Here is a 16,329-nt window from a genome sequence, read left to right on the forward strand (position 1 = left end):
GCAGCGGGCCCTGGGTTCTTCCTGGTGCAGGACAACGCCCGGCCTCATGTGGCCACTGTGTGCAAGCAGTTCCTGGATGACAAAGGCATTGATGCCATTGCAATTCTGCAACTGTAATGCATGGCTAATTTTGAACTCTCAATCCATCCTCGTAATTGGGTGAGAGGTGTAAATACAATGGGGCCTTCTTTCAGGCCTAAATTCATTGGTGCCTCCTTTAAATCATAGCTCCAGTTGATTGGAATCTTTTAGTTATTGCCTTAATATTATTTATTTATGCATGTAGCTATGTTTTAGAGCCATTGCCTAATTTATGAAGGTCAACGTCATTTTGTCTAATTTTGTTTAGTTTACTTATGTGTGTTTTCTGACCTTTCAAAGTTAATAGATGAACAAAGCAGTTTGGCCCCCTTTTACCTCATATTTACACCGATCAGCCATAAAATTATGAACAGTGAATAACATTGATCATCTTGTTATCATGGCACCAGTCAGTGGGTGGGATATATTAATCAGCAAGTGAACATTCTGTCCTCAAAGTTGATGTGTTAGAATCAGGAAATATTGGCAAAGTGTAAGGATCCGGGCGACTTTGACAAGGGCCAACTTGTGATGGCTAGACGACTGGGTCACAGAATCTCCAAAACTGCAGCCCTTGTGGGGTGTTCCTGGTCTGCAGTGGTCAGTAACTATCAAAAGCGGTCTAAGGAAGGAAAAGCGGCGAACTGGCAACAGGGTCGTGGGTGGCCAAGTCTCACTGATGCACGTGGGGAACAAAGGCTGGCCCGTGTGGTTTGATACAACAGATGTAGCTCAAATTGCTGGTACTCATAGAAATGTCTCAGAACACACAGTGCATCGCAGTTTGTTGTGTATCGGGCAGAGTAGTCGCATACCAGTCAGGGTGCCCATGCTGACCCCTGTTCATTGCCGGAAGCACCTACAATGGGCACATGAGTATCAGGACTGGGCCCCAGAGCAATGGAAGAAGGTGGCCTGGTCTAATGGGGTGCTTGTGCGTAGCTTACCTGGAGAACACATGGCACCAGGATGCACTATGGGAAGAAGGCAAGCCGGCCGAGGCAGTGTAATGCTTTGGGCAATGTTCTGTTGGGAAACCTTGGGGCCTGCCATTCATGTGGATGTTATTTTGACACGTACCAGATATCTGAGCGTTGTTGCAGACCATGTGCCCTGCCACAAAGCAAAAAATGGTTTGAGGAACACAATAATGAGTTTAAGGTGTTGGCTTTGCCTCCAGATTCCCTAGATCTCAATCCAATCGAACATCTGTGGGATGTGCTGGACAAACAAGTCCGATCCATGGAGGCCCCACCGCGCATGGTGCCAGATACCACAGCACAAGTTCAGAGGTCTAGTGGAGTCCATGCCTCGATGGGCCTGTTTTGGTGGCAGAAGGGGGACCTACACAATATTAGGCAGGTGGTCATAATGTTATGAATGATCGGTGTATACCCCATTGAAGGAAGACGTTTTTGATGACCTCTTAGGGCTTTGTAATGACACAGATTCAAAACGTACCGTTCATAGATTTGTCTCATACAAAATTGCTAATCGTGAGATTTTGTTTTGAAAAAATTAGAATATTTTCAACTATTTAGAAATAATAGCACATTTTGTGCATACTGTAATCCCCACATTTTAGTGTGCCAAAAGTATTTGTAGAGATTAACATTATGTTCGACATAGGAGCCATGTCTAGTGTTTGGTCAGATCCTTCATGCAATTGTTCCCTGGAGTACGCGAGCCGTAGACATCACAATTCACTTGTACCTTCTTTGGTGACGTTCTGCCAGGCTTGAATTGCAGCCATCTTCATACATAGTGCTCTATTATATAATGCTTTTTAGTCTTGTCTTCATCATGTGAAAGGCATGTTCAATTGGATTCTGATGGTTGATTGACTTGTCAGTCAAACTCTTTCCACTTTTTGTCTCTGAAAACTTCTTTGGTAGTTACAGCAGTGTGTTTGAGGTCATTGTCCTGCTGCAAGATGATGCACCATCAAATGAGTTCAGAGGTATTTCATTGTATCTGAGAAGACAAGATTTGTTTCAATACTTTATGTTGCTGCAGTCAGCAGTTAAATTGTCAATGTTGACAACTGAGCCAGTTCCAGTGGCAGCCATACATGTCCAAAATAAATAACCCTTCCAATATTCTTCACAGTTGAGATGGTATGTATATTTTTAGTACACACTACGGGCTGAGGATTTTTGGTTCAGACAGAAAACAGGACATAGTAGTTCATGTAATGTTTTGGCATTAGGTTCTGCTCAACTGGGGTAACTTAATGCCATGACGTGATCTTGTATATGAGACTACCAACAAGAACATCACCATAATATTATTAATAGCAATCCCTTTAGGCAAATCATAGGCTGATCCCCCCACAAAGGAAACACAGAATCATACAGGTGGATACTGGGGTGGTGGTTGGAATTACACCCACATGCATCAGCACATCAGACAGAGTGAGTAACATGATGATTAAATGGACTGGGAAACAATCTGATATTGTGATAGGAGCAATCAAACATCAGCTTATGCTTTGCTGGCCAATTACCACTCCAATGGCTACACTAATTTAGAGCAAAATGTAAATGAAAACAATATGATTTTCTCTAGGTTACAAAATCTATTCAAGGATGATTTTAAAATTACTACCCTGGAAAATTCTGTCATAGGATGTGTTTATTCATTGACATTCCTTGGGATTTGGTTAGATAATGATCTGGCTTTTGAAATACACATTGCCTAGTTTGTCTTTATCTTAGAAACAAATCAGATATTATACAGAAATTACATTTTCCATTTTATTACATACGTCATAGTCTTTTAAAAACTTTGGTTTGGACTCCCTGACTACCAGAAACACCAGAGAATTGTTGAAGTTTTCCTTTAGGGCAGTTCAAATGGTTGATAAATGTCAATTTTATTATCAATTGTGATTGCTTTTATTAATGCCCACCCATTATAGCCTTAATAAATAGTGAAATCACAGTCCTTCTGTAATGATCCAATATGCTGCACACTGATAGGCTGGCTGACATCAGAGTAGAAGTCCTCTTGACTTAGGATTCTGAAAGGGGAGTTTTGATGTTTTTGTCAAAAGGTGTAAATAATAAAGCGGATGTGCACCGCTGGTTGGATATCTCAATTTTAAGTTGACCGAATCATAACAAATATGTTAATAAAGCACCTATAAAAGTAAACTGACATGTTTGTTACTTCATTTTTTCTACTTCAAATCTCTGCCTTAGTGAATTGACGAAGAAGCTTGCGGCGTTGCACATGCAAAAAGCTAGTAAATAAGAACCAATCAAAATGCTGACACATTTTCGGAGAGATTTTTGTAGATACAATTGGCTGCAGTCCAGACCAATGAGTCGCATCAGCTCTCAGTGCTGTGATTCACGTTGGTCTCGTCAGCCTGGCTAGCCTACTCACTCCACACCTGTTATCTTGATTGTACCTTAATTGCCTAGCAAAGTGCCCAAAGCAGGTGTAGATCGGTCGGTGACTCAGCTCAGGCACAAGCAAACATATTACCTGGCTTGTGATACAAATTTCTGTGCTGGGCTCAATACTTGCCAAATGTTGGAGAGCTTAGGTCTGGTTAAGACTGGAGGAATCTTCAGTTAAGATTATGGTCACTTTACATTTTGACTGTTATTTTCAAGTTGACTGGTGGGAATGCTACTGGTGGGAATGCTACTCTGGTGGGAATGCTACTCTGGTGGGAATGCTACTGGTGGGAATGCTACTCTGGTGGGATACTACTGGTGGGAATGCTCCATGGCACGATGTTCTGGAAATGTTCTTTAAATTGGCACAACTTTGTAAACATTTAATGGGTTGTGAGGTCAGCGTTGGGATTTGAGAAATCAAGGAAAAGCTATTGAGATTCTCAACTTGTTTCATCCATTCCTCTTTTCCCTCTCAAAGCACATTGTGGAGAGGAGTGAAGGTTCTTCCCCCTAGGTTCCAATGCTCTTTCAAAGGGAAACAAGATGTGGATGCAAAGACAGTGGTAGCAAGCATTTGTCTGTGTGAAAAGTAATGATACATTTCATGGTTTATTATTATTATTATTACTGTCACTGTCTTCCTGAGAGAACCCCCTTTTTTTTGTTATAGTATATTATTATTATATAACTATAAAAAATAGATATACTGTTGTTGACCATTTTCTCTCTTGAGTGTTTTGCTTTGTTAAACTCACACATTTGACTACAGCAGCAACACGCCTGGCTATTAGACATGACAACAAATTATTATCACCAGAAGCCGGTTTTGTTGTTACTATAGGTGGAATTACAGTCTCATTTTATGCATCTATTGTTTTTTGTAAATCTACACATGAAGCTGCAAAAGAAAATTATTTAAATATATCTGAGGTCATTTTGAAATATCTATGTGTATATGTATATATGCGTATATATGTGTGTGTGTATATATATATAGTATATATATGATAGGTTGCCAGTTAAATTAGCTGTTTATGCCATATAATCAAGCAGCTATCAAAATTATACCTAAACAACTAATACTAAAATGAATTTATCTCAAGTTCCTACTGTGTTGACTGGCTTGTATTTTTATTTACAGGTGTAGAGAAGGCTACCAGGGTATACGCTGTGACCAATTCCTGCCAAAGACAGACTCCATCCTATCTGATCCAAGTAAGAACTTTCCCTTTATCATCTTTGCCCTTTGTGATTTTGTGATCTTCCTTTTAGGACCATTATCTACATTTTCAATTAAATTGGGGTTTCCTGCTATGGTGCATAGAAATGCATCATAAAATACATTATGGCTAAATGTATGTGGACATTCCAAAACCATGGGCATTAATATGAAGCCGGCCTCACCTTTGCAGCTATAACAGCTGCCACTGTTCTGTTCAAGGTTTTCCACAAGATTTTAGAGTGTCTCTATGGGAATTTGGGCCCATTCACCCAATAAAGCATTTATGAGGTACTGATTCTGGCTTATTCCAATTCATCCCAAAGATGTTCAGTGCGCTTGAGGTCAGGGCTCTGTGCAGGACACTCCAGTTCATCTACACCAGCCTTGTCGAACCATGTCTTTCTGCACCCTGCTTTGTGCACAGGGGCACAGTCTGGCTGCAACAGGAAAGGGCCCTCCACAAACTGCAGCCACAATGTTGGAAGCCCCCAATAGTCTAACATGTCTTTGTATCCTATAGCATTAAGATGACCCTTCATTGGAGCTAAGGGGCCTACCGCAAACCCTGAAACACAGCCCCAGACCATTATCCCTCCTCCACACAACTTTACACTAGGCACTATGCGTTAGGGTAGGAAGTGTTCCACTGCCATCCATCACACCCAGATTCATCCATCAGACGGCCAGATAGTGAAGCGTGATTCATCACTCCAGAGAACACATTTTCACTGCTCCAGAGACCAGTGGCACCATGCTTTACACCACTCCAGCCAATGCTTGGCATCGCGCATATTGATGTGAAGCTTCTGTACAACTGCTCAGCCATGGAAACCCATTTCGTGAAGCTCCTGACACACAGTCCTTGTGCTGATGTTGCTTCCAGAGACAGTTTGGAACTCTGTGGTGAGTGATGTAACAGATAATAGGTGATTTCTATGCTCTACGTGCTTTATCACTTGCCGGCCCCACTCTGTGAGTTTGCATGGTCTACCACTTCATGGCTGGGCTGTTGTTGCTCCCAGATTCTTCCACTTCACAATTATAGCACTTGCAGTTGCAGGGCATCCGTGCAGATCTAACAGGGCAGACATTTCATGGACTGACTTAAAAGCGGTGGAATCCTATGTAGAGTTTTAATGTGCTGGATTTTATGCACCTGTGAGCAATGGGTGTGGCTCAATCACCTGAACATAATAATTAGTAGGGGTGTCCACATACTTTTGGCCATATTGTGTGTGTAAAATGCTGTAACATATCAAAAAAAGTATGAATAAACCATGGGACTTTCACGAACAACCTATTTTGAAACCTCACATTGTGGTCTGGTTCGGTCGTATGTTGTTTATTTGTGCAAAATAAAGTAGAATCACTATCATACTTCAGCTAGCCATCAGTTATTAGGTTTCAAAGCAAGGGATTTTGGCACAAACATGAAATACTTTAGTATGTCCTTTTCGGGACCCGTTTTGGCTCGACAGCACCGCTTTTACCACAACCTGTGACCAACATTTTTTAAAGTAGATTTTTTCCAAATCTGGAAGATGTGAGATATGAATGTTATAAGTGTCTTTCAATAAGCAAGGTTAGATACAGTACCTTGCTTACCTTTAGATGGATGGACTTTACATACATGTTGTACTGCAAACACAAATAAGTCTAACTGTTTCTAGCTCCAACCAATAGATAGCCTAGAGGTTAGTACGCTAGGGCCCGAAACTAAAGGTTTGCTACATCAAATCTTGGCACAGATAGTGTAAAACAAATCTGTGAGTCTTTGCTGAAGCAAGGACCTTGTGTGTAATTATATGACTACAGAAAATGTAATTGCCACAAGATATTTTGTAGGCTGGAGCCAAGCCAGTTGTTCAAAATCCATGAACTGGTGTGTGCATTGACATAAATGAATGGATGGATTTTTGGAATGGTATGCAGCCCTATAGTCACATCCTCAACTTCCTTGATCCAGGTGGGTCTGTTTGGCCCATGAGAGTGATAATGATAAACCAACTTGCCTCACCAGTAGCGCAATGAAAGGTGAGAGGGAGGGTGATGGAACAGTGAGTTTGGGAAGTGACTGCCCGCCAAGACTGTGAGACTGTTTGCCGGTGCCTGCAGGCAGTGGGACCTGGAGAGAGTCAAGGTTGACTATTAAAGTAGCTTCTCTTAATTCAGTTAGACACCAGTCTGTCTGATGGGAATGGTCAAAGAGAGCTGAGAACGCTTTGCTGAAAGCCAAGTTCAGCCTGAGAAAAAAGAGACAGAGACTTGGAAGCAGAGCACTGGCAAAGAGAATTATTTAATTCAAGTTGGTTTCAAGATGCATGTTTAATATCAGATTCTGTTATTAGGGTGTATTAGTTTTCAGTAAAAAAAAAAATCTATGAGGATGTACAGTGGATATTAAAAGTCTACACACCCCTGTGAAAATGGAAGGTATTTGTGATGTAAAAGAATGAGACAAAGATAAATCATGTCAGAACGTATTCCACTTTTAATATGACCTATAATGTGAACCATTCAATTGAAATACAAACTGAAATCTTCAAGGGGGAAAACATAAAAATAAGTTTAAGGGTGTGCAAACTTATGCAACCAGGTTATTGTGAGTTTTAAATTTATTTTTACCCCTCAAAGATTTCAGTTTGTTTTTCAATTGAATGTTTCACGTTATAGGTCACATTAAAGGTGGAAAAAGTTCTGAAATGATTTATCTTTGTCTCATTCTTTATCACAAGAACCTGGCATCTTAACAGGGGTGTGTAAACTTTTTATATCCACTGTATGTATATGCTATAAATCAGGGCACTACTCTATTATTGGACAAAGAAAAGTACACTGACATTTTGCAGGAAGATAAAAGGCTGACAGGTGCCATAGTTTGGCCCAGCTGTTCAAACCTAGCACTTCAAAAGAGACTATTTAAAGCTAGTTTAGTCATGCAGGGTGCCTTACAGCTCTGGAGCTGTATATACAGTGGGGAGAACTAAGAAGTATTTGATACACTGCCGATTTTGCAGGTTTTCCCATGTAGAGATCTGTCATTTTTATCATAGGTACACTTCAATTGTGAGAGACAGAAAAAATCCAGAAAATCACATTGTATGATTTTTAAATAATTAATTTGCATTTTATTGCATGACATAAGTATTTGATCACCTACCAACCAGAATTCCGAATTTCTTTAAGAAGCCCTCCTGTTCTCCACTCATTACTTGTATTAACTGCACCTGTTTGAACTCGTAACCTGTATAAAAGACACCTCTCCACACACTCAATCAAACAGACTCCAACCTCTCCACAATGGCCAAGACCAGAGAGCTGTGTAAGGACATTGTAGACCTGCACAAGGCTGGGATGGGCTACAGGACAATAGGCAAGCAGCTTGGTGAGAAGGCAACAACTGTTGGTGCAATTATTAGAAAATGGAAGAAGTTCAAGATGACAGTCAATCTCCCTCGGTCTGGGGCTCCATGCAAAATTTCACCTCGTGGGGCATCAGTGATTATGAGGAAGGTGAGGGATCAGCCCAGAACTACACTGCAGGACCTGGTCAATGACCTGAAGAGAGCTGGGACCACTGCACCATCATGCGAATCCTGACCATATGCGTGACGGCCTTTTATGGGAACTGCCCTGCACATGGCTGGTAACCACAGGTCAGCATACAGACATCTATCCAGAACAATACCTGAAAAAGGTCTGTCAGACTATGAAGGACTCTAACACCCCAGCCACATGCTGTTTTTTCACCTACCATCGGTCAGAAAGAGGCTGTACTGAGGCATAGGATCTGATATTTAAGAGGCTTGGAGACGTTCTGTCTGTAATCTGTCAGGCTGCTGAACCATTGACCTGTCTGACCACCTACGGTAACGCAGCTCGACTGGTCACACATTTACCCCCCCCCCCCTCCCCTCGGCTGGTCAAGCCAGCAACTTCAAAAGGGGCTCCCCTTGAAAACCAGGGTTCATGGAGGGTATTAATAGACCCAATGGATAGAATGCAATGGATTGTGCTGATTGTGCCATGAGAAACCATTCCAACATGAGCAAGGTACAGAAATGGGTATGACAGTTTAGCTACAGTATAAAAAAATCTGTGTGTTTTCATTGACTTTGTTTTTAAACATTTAATCATTTAGCAGACACCAGAGTGTGTCTACTACCATCAACTTAAGATAGCTAGGTGGGACAGCAATCCAATACAGTAAATGTACATTTCTTTACTCAGTGAAGTCAGTGCTAGAACAAAATGGGTTGCGCAATATATGCCATACCATTGGCTTGGTACACACAAGGGTCCAATGGCCTAGTCACACTCCGATATTTGACAAAACTTTTGCCAGATATCGACACAGTACATAGAGGATTGGATTGACCTGGAAAAAGTCCTGTTCAGATTGTTGTGTGGGTGTGGGATGTTTTGTGGATTTATAGCATTTAATTGCAGTGTAGATGAGCAAATCCTGTATCACCAATGTTTTTCTTTTGAAACGGGTGAAGGCTTGTGTTTCAATATGATATTAAATATATATACAGCTCTGGAGCTATATATATATATATATATATATATATATATATATATATATATATATATATATATTTAAGGTTAAAATGTCAAGAATTCATGGTGCATAGAAACTCATCCCTGAGTACTTTAAGGATGTAATCCAACTTTCCCTCTCAAGTTTAATTTGTTTCAACGCCAGACAGCTGCTTTCTATCCTCCATTGACTCTCTTCAACTCCAAACTCTTACTCAGTCATGAGACACACCTAGAATATTACTGCTGATAGACTGCTTTTCCCTCTTATGCAAGTACAAAAGATGTACCTCCTGCATACCAACCTAGTAGTGTCATTTCTACTAGGGACAGCCATGTTGTGCCTTAGCACTGGAATATCAGATTGTTGCAGAATATTGCAAAGTTGTTTAATTTATTATTGCTCTTCGCCTGGCTGACATGTACCTGCAACGATACTCTTTGATGTTAATCACACCCCCCAGTCATTTACAAGAAAATTAAAATTGAGTGTCAGCGTATGCATGTGTATCCCATTATGATCTACAAGGATGTCATAATTCATAGCATCCATGCACATATACATATCTCATCCATGCAAATCACACAACCAGACAATTATACCTGTTTCCACATAGACATAGCAGCCTGTCATTATCACTTCGCAAGTTCTGACTGCTGTGGCAACTAGGGACACTGGACTCTACACCTGACTTAACACTGGACCAGTAATAACACAGCACACCATCCGCGATCAAAAAGGAGCTGTTACTATAGTGCCCTAAAGCTAAACCTATTGTTAATCCTAAATCAGCCTACAGGGACACGTTAAGCAACTGGCATTCTGATGGTAGGACAACAACCTTTCCTTCAGTGTCAGCGGAATAAAGATGTTGGTTGCAGGGGAGGGAACATGCCCATCACATATCCACGTCAACCAGGCTGCAGTAGAGCGCGTTAGCAGTTTTACATTCCCCTGCATCCACATGAGGACTTGTCATGGACCATCAATGGCAAGAAAGTTGTCAAGAAGGCATGACATAGACTGAACTCCCTAAGGCGGGTAATGAAATTTGACATTCCACCCTGGGGCCCCTCCACATTGTATCACTGCACCATCAAGCGAATCCTGACCATATGCGTGACGGCCTTTTATGGGAACTGCCCTGCACATGGCTGGTAACCACAGGTCAGCATACAGACATCTATCCAGAACAATACCTGAAAAAGGTCTGTCAGACTATGAAGGACTCTAACACCCCAGCCACATGCTGTTTTTTCACCTACCATCGGTCAGAAAGAGGCTGTACTGAAGCATAGGATCTGATATTTAAGAGGCTTGGAGACGTTCTTTCTGTAAGCTGTCAGACTGCTGAACCATTGACCTGTCTGACCACCTCGACTGGTCACACATTTACACCCACCCATGCAAATAAAAAGTATATAAAAAAGAAGTATACTGTATCTGTTATAAAAAGTAAATAATACAATGTAGCAAGGATGCAACACTGAAGAGTGAAGACAGTAATGTGATTAAAGATATGGTTCAAACAGTTCAGTGTCAAGTGAAAATGTGTATTTGCCGAATCCCTCATGACAATGCAACAATAAAAAGACAGATAGTAAAAGATTATAACATGAAAGTATGAGCAAACATAACACTTACATTTAAAAGGATTCTGCTAGTAGCAGTTAGGAAGTGTGCTTGTGTACATTCATTCCAGTTCCAGCCTTCTGAGCCTGCATGAGGCGGTATGGGATCTCGTGCTTTGATACAGACCTCGATCAGTCCAAAGATATGCAGATGAATAGACCATGAAGGAAATTGATTTTGACCCAATTTAGATTAATTCCAAATAGTCAATGAATTAATTTAACAAATGAATTTAATATATAAAGGGAGTATTACAATTGCAGTACAAGCATCACAGTTAAAAGTTCTCTGGAGATTTGAGATGTCTGCAAAGGCATGTGGAGGTGAAAAAACCGACACGTGTAATTTGTATTTAGCTGATCCGTTTATAATAATAGTAAACATGGGTAGCTTAAATTCCCAGGAGCATATGGAAATAAAGAGACAAAAAGAAACAGGAGTGTCTTTCTTATAACATGATTTTTAAAAAATTGAAATCAGAACTTCAACAAGAGTGCATCATCCAACAGCATATTTCAAACTGAAGTCAGATGGCAGTGCCACAAAATAGGACCACTTCAAACACGTTTCTTGCAAAGAAGAAACAAGTATTATTTGTACTTGAGAAAATGTATTTTCTATTTTCAATGTATAACACGAAATGCTGTAATTTCCCATTTAGAAACCGCGGCTTATAACAGATTTTGAAAAAAAATTCAACATGGGTTGGTACATGGGTGTGGCTAATACAGGAGTTTAAAACCGTTTCCACCTACAGACCTTTTCACAGATGATTGCTTGATGACATTGAGGTCTCAGAAACTCACCTAGCAAAGATGGCGTTACAGGGTTTTCCAAAATATATTTTATTCTTCAGCAAATACATTTTGGTAGTGGCCTCTGACAGATTATTTATATAAATGTACAGTATATGTACGAATCTTAATACTCTGGGCACATATGATTTATATATGGGTGTGGTTAATACTCGGGTTTGTATACACACAAAGCTATAAAATGATTGGTGCGGTTTATACACAGTGGGGGATATAAACAGGGGATTACGATAAAAGAGTAGTCATGTTACTCTAATTGCCCCTCAAATAGGCTATCGCCAATGAACATAGACTCAATGTTGTAGAAGTTTTACCTACCACTCATTGGCAATCGCAGTTATAGTTTACAGGGAAACAGAAATGTTCCCAGAAGGCAGCCCTTAATAATATTTGGGGTGTCTTAGTTCTGGCTTGCCAATGCTGACCATGTAGCTCTTTTGCATTTAGCTAACTGCAAATTCCTTCATAAAACAATAGCTGTGACCACGGCTCAGCTCCGTTCTTGCCTGAGTGAAATTACCAATGAGCGGAGCTGCGAGATGAAACAACATTCTTTTTTTTTAAGACAACTTTATTACCATGTGGATATTTTCCCCCTGTTCATTAATACACCATTGGATTATGCAATATTTTTTTACAATATAATATATATGTTCCTAGCTATGATTCATGTATTGTTGGGTTCACAGTGCTTAGCGAACCGTGCACCGTGGACCCTGTATCCAATGGTTCAGCAAGAAAACACGTACCGTTTCACCCCTAATAGTCGTTAGTGTCTTTACTACGTCTCTCTTTTTCAGTTCCTTCATCCATGGCTGGGTTGTGTTTGGTCCTTGTTAATGCTAGGGGCATCAAGACACTGCTTCAGATAGCTTTCCTAGATAGAGTCTGCACAGTCATTTGTGAGAAGCAGATGTGGGGTCAGTAGAAGTCTCCCAAGTGCAAGAGATTATAGATAGAGATCACTTAGATTGAGATCACTTTTAACGAATGTTTTTGGTTAATGCAATGCAATGAATAAAATTTTACATATATCTAGTCTTTTGGAAAAAAATAAGAAAGCCCTCACACAACAGGACGTGTTTTCCTCAATCTGAAAAAACTTCACCTTCAAAGATGGCTTCTTCAGCTTACCAAATATTACATATGGATGCAAAAGTCACAAGCACACAGGACCAGTCAAAAGTGTGGAAACATTCCCTTTTGGCATATTAAGTATAGGCTGATCACAAGAATGGTAAAGAATGGTTAGTAAAGATCATTACAAATGGCTGCAGAGCTTTAACTTCATACATCCAGAAGCAACATTGATCCATGATCATACCTATCACACATGTGCTTTCCCGATGCTTGTATATTCCCTTGCATGTACCATACATAAGCATATTACACTCAAATGTATCTATACTCAATACGTCTACCATACTTCCATCCTACTCTTTCAAAAATGTATGCTAGCTTACGTGTGTATTACTGCCATACTTGCCATATCTGTAATTCTCAATACCACTACCAATATTGGTGCTTGTTTACAGTACTCTTTTTAAACTGCTACTATGCACAGTGTTATGCATAATATTGCTTTATCTTCTTGCTATATTTTTGTTTAGTTATATTTTTGCTTAAATATTCTTCTCCTTAACTCTCACTACATATTTGTCGGGTGCCATGTCATAAGAATTTCATTGTACAGGATGACGCTGTGTTGTTCGGTGCTTATTGACAAAACAAATCCACTTTTTGACAATCGTCTATTCCCATGAATGCAATATTTTGAGATTGTAATCTTTCTCCACCAAATAATTGTACTGAGAAAACCTTAATGTGACTACAATATTTCACCATTAATTCAGTGTATGTTACTGAGTAATTCATTTTCCCATTGACTACAATGAATTGACAAAAGAAATTCATAAATACTGCTTTGCAAAAATATTCCGTCCCATTACCAATTCTCTGATATTAAATAATAAAAATGGTACATTGAAATTTTGTCCTTACTCCACTGGTTAGCTCTCCACTATCAGAGAGTGAGAGGGAGGGATGGAACAACCTCCCATCTTCACTCAAACCAGCGTTAATGGCCCATTGCGAGTGAGAGCATAATCCCCATGTAGCAGGCCATTACAATGCACTACGAAAATCTGCATAAAACTCTCATATTCTTCATTACAGTCCAGCTGACAAGATCCATATCTCACTGTAAATGTGCCATCCAAAACCATTACCATGGACTTGTATAAATATTATACATGTGTGAACAAAGTGAATGCACAAGGCCTTGCCAGATGAATTGCCGCAATCAATTTGCATTTCCTTTTGCGCTTCTGTTTTTCTTTTCCCACGCAGAGTAGGTAAATTGGCTTTAGCAATCACTTTCCATTACATCGATTGCATCGTCCGTTCTGCATTTGCAACCAAGTTCACCCGCTGTGGGAGGAATGTGATTTGTGGGACAATCGACACACTGTTGTTTTTGACTGCTTTTTAAAATCTGATTCTGAACTGGTATAATGGATTTCATCTGCAGCCACACAGAAACCTCAGGGACACTAAGCTATTATCCAACACTAAGTCCATTCTTGTGGAAAGTGTCTCCGGAGGAATGATTCAGGTGACTAACCCTGCCCTGTTTTTTGCATTGCTTAATATTTTAATTGTGATGGACGTTGAATGATATAAAATGCATTTCTTTAAGGCTTATTCCTCGCTTCAACATTATTCCAAGTTTGTGGCACATTTTTAATACTACAGTGTATGTGTTTGATACTATTTATCAATACACCTTTTCGTTTTGATAGCAATTACTGGGAGTTTTGCTCTGTAATTTATTCATTTTCAATGGCCTATTATTAAGCAATCTGTGTAATTTTTCTCACTGGTACTTGCCTCTACAAGCAGAACATCTAGAAAAGTGCTCATTTGTCAGAAGAGATGAGGCACAACTGTTTGAATGTAGGAATACAACAGGGGAAGGTTATTTTACCCACTGTACTTTATTCCACATCCTCTCATTGTAAGGTATACACCCGCCTTGGTTCATGGAGAGTCAACACATACAGAATGTCTTCCTTATATTTTGACGGAGCGGATTGGTGCTGAGTGCTGCTAAACTATCTCTTTCCTTTCATGCCTAGTGTAAAGGATATCAGACTTTACTTTTTAAACCTGCTTAAGAGAGGCAAGACTATGCTTTAAGGAGTCTACAGAAATGCAGACCGCTGACTCTTGGATGAAGAGAAGGAATTAAATGGATAGAGAAGAGTTCTGTTGGAGTTTTGTTTAGACCATGTGTTTGATGTGAAACAACGCAATTTTTTAAGTATTAACTGACTTGATATAGTTGTGCAGTTATCAGTTATACAGTTAACATATACATTTTCAACACAAATTTACATTACTGAAATGCATACTGATTTAATTTAATTATATTTTTGGGTCTTTTAATATTTTATTTGAAGAATGTAACTGTATGTTTCTGTAGTTCTTCCATAAATAACATTGTACACTACATCTCATTACAAAAATATTTTCAAGTTCCTGTGAAAAAAAAAAGATTTCAGATAAGTTGTGTCCTTTTCATTACCAAAATGGTAACAAAAAATATCATATTGGGAAGAAGTCTGATGTAAAGAAGCCATTTGCATTGTAAGATTTCCACCACTATCAAAACAGTAAAAAAGTGAAATATCTAATAAGGTGTATTGAGAAAAAGGTTATTTGAAATAATGTACTTCCCAAAAGGTTGGTCTGCATATTCGTTATGTCTTCCCAATGATTTTCTCTTTTTCATTTTGGTTGGGCTGTGTTGTAGCACTGCCAGTCACAAAGACATTGGAATGAAGCTTTAAACATTGTTGAGCTTATAAATGTTTCATAATGTCTGAATTCCTCCATAAGCACTACATACATGCGTTACAAAGCACCTAAAACCATATTTTGTTCTAAATGCCAGTGTTAAATGTGACATAACCATCTAGGTCAAATAAGACATATATACAGTTAATGGGTTGCATAGGCAATTCTCAGTGCAGTTAGAATGCAATGTTCAGTGTTCAATTAGATTTTTATTTAAGTGTGAATGAGTATCGGAGTGTCTGATATTGTGGATATGAGAAGTCTAAAAACTCTAATTGATAATGCAGCTTTTTTTCGCCTTAGTAAGATCTTGTAATCAACAATATTTAAGTGAGCAACAAACGGATAGTTTCTTTGTATTTTTATTTTTTTTTAATTGTCAGTGTTGTGATTGTATCGGTTTGCACAGATGCTAGACTTTTCACTAACAAAAGCTAGACTTTTCACTAACAAAAGCTAGACTTTTCACTAACAAAAATGCTTATGATGACTATATCAACTGTATACTAGTCCCTTACTGATTGAACCCCAACTCTAGCTCAATATAAGACTGCACTGGGAAACAAACTTGAGCCAATCTATGATGATCAGTTTCATCAATAGAAGGATCCTTGAGCTTTGTGTAAGATTTGTCCTGACAGGCATTTATCCCAGGATCCCAGTATGCTAGCAGGAGGCAATTGCTACTATGTACATTTTGAGTTTCTCCTGTTTCGATGGAGAGATTATGTCATGAGTGGGGTCTCAGTGGAACTTTTGAGAATGATG

General features: G+C 39.4%; 1 protein-coding gene across 5 annotated transcripts in view; it reads left to right on the forward strand.

Annotated features, from left to right (window-relative positions):
- LOC105010528 (pro-neuregulin-3, membrane-bound isoform) overlaps positions 1-16,329 on the forward strand; it is a 374,591-nt gene that overhangs the window by 295,718 nt on the left and 62,544 nt on the right. For all 5 annotated transcript variants that reach the window (XM_010869859.4, XM_020047031.3, XM_020047030.3 and 2 more), the window contains exon 3: positions 4,633-4,706. In XM_010869859.4, coding sequence (XP_010868161.2) covers positions 4,633-4,706 — 74 coding nt within the window. The remainder of the gene's footprint in view (positions 1-4,632; positions 4,707-16,329) is intronic.

Source organism: Esox lucius, chromosome 6 (genome assembly GCF_011004845.1).
Source record: "Esox lucius isolate fEsoLuc1 chromosome 6, fEsoLuc1.pri, whole genome shotgun sequence".
In the NCBI taxonomy this organism is placed as follows: Eukaryota; Metazoa; Chordata; class Actinopteri; order Esociformes; family Esocidae; genus Esox; species Esox lucius.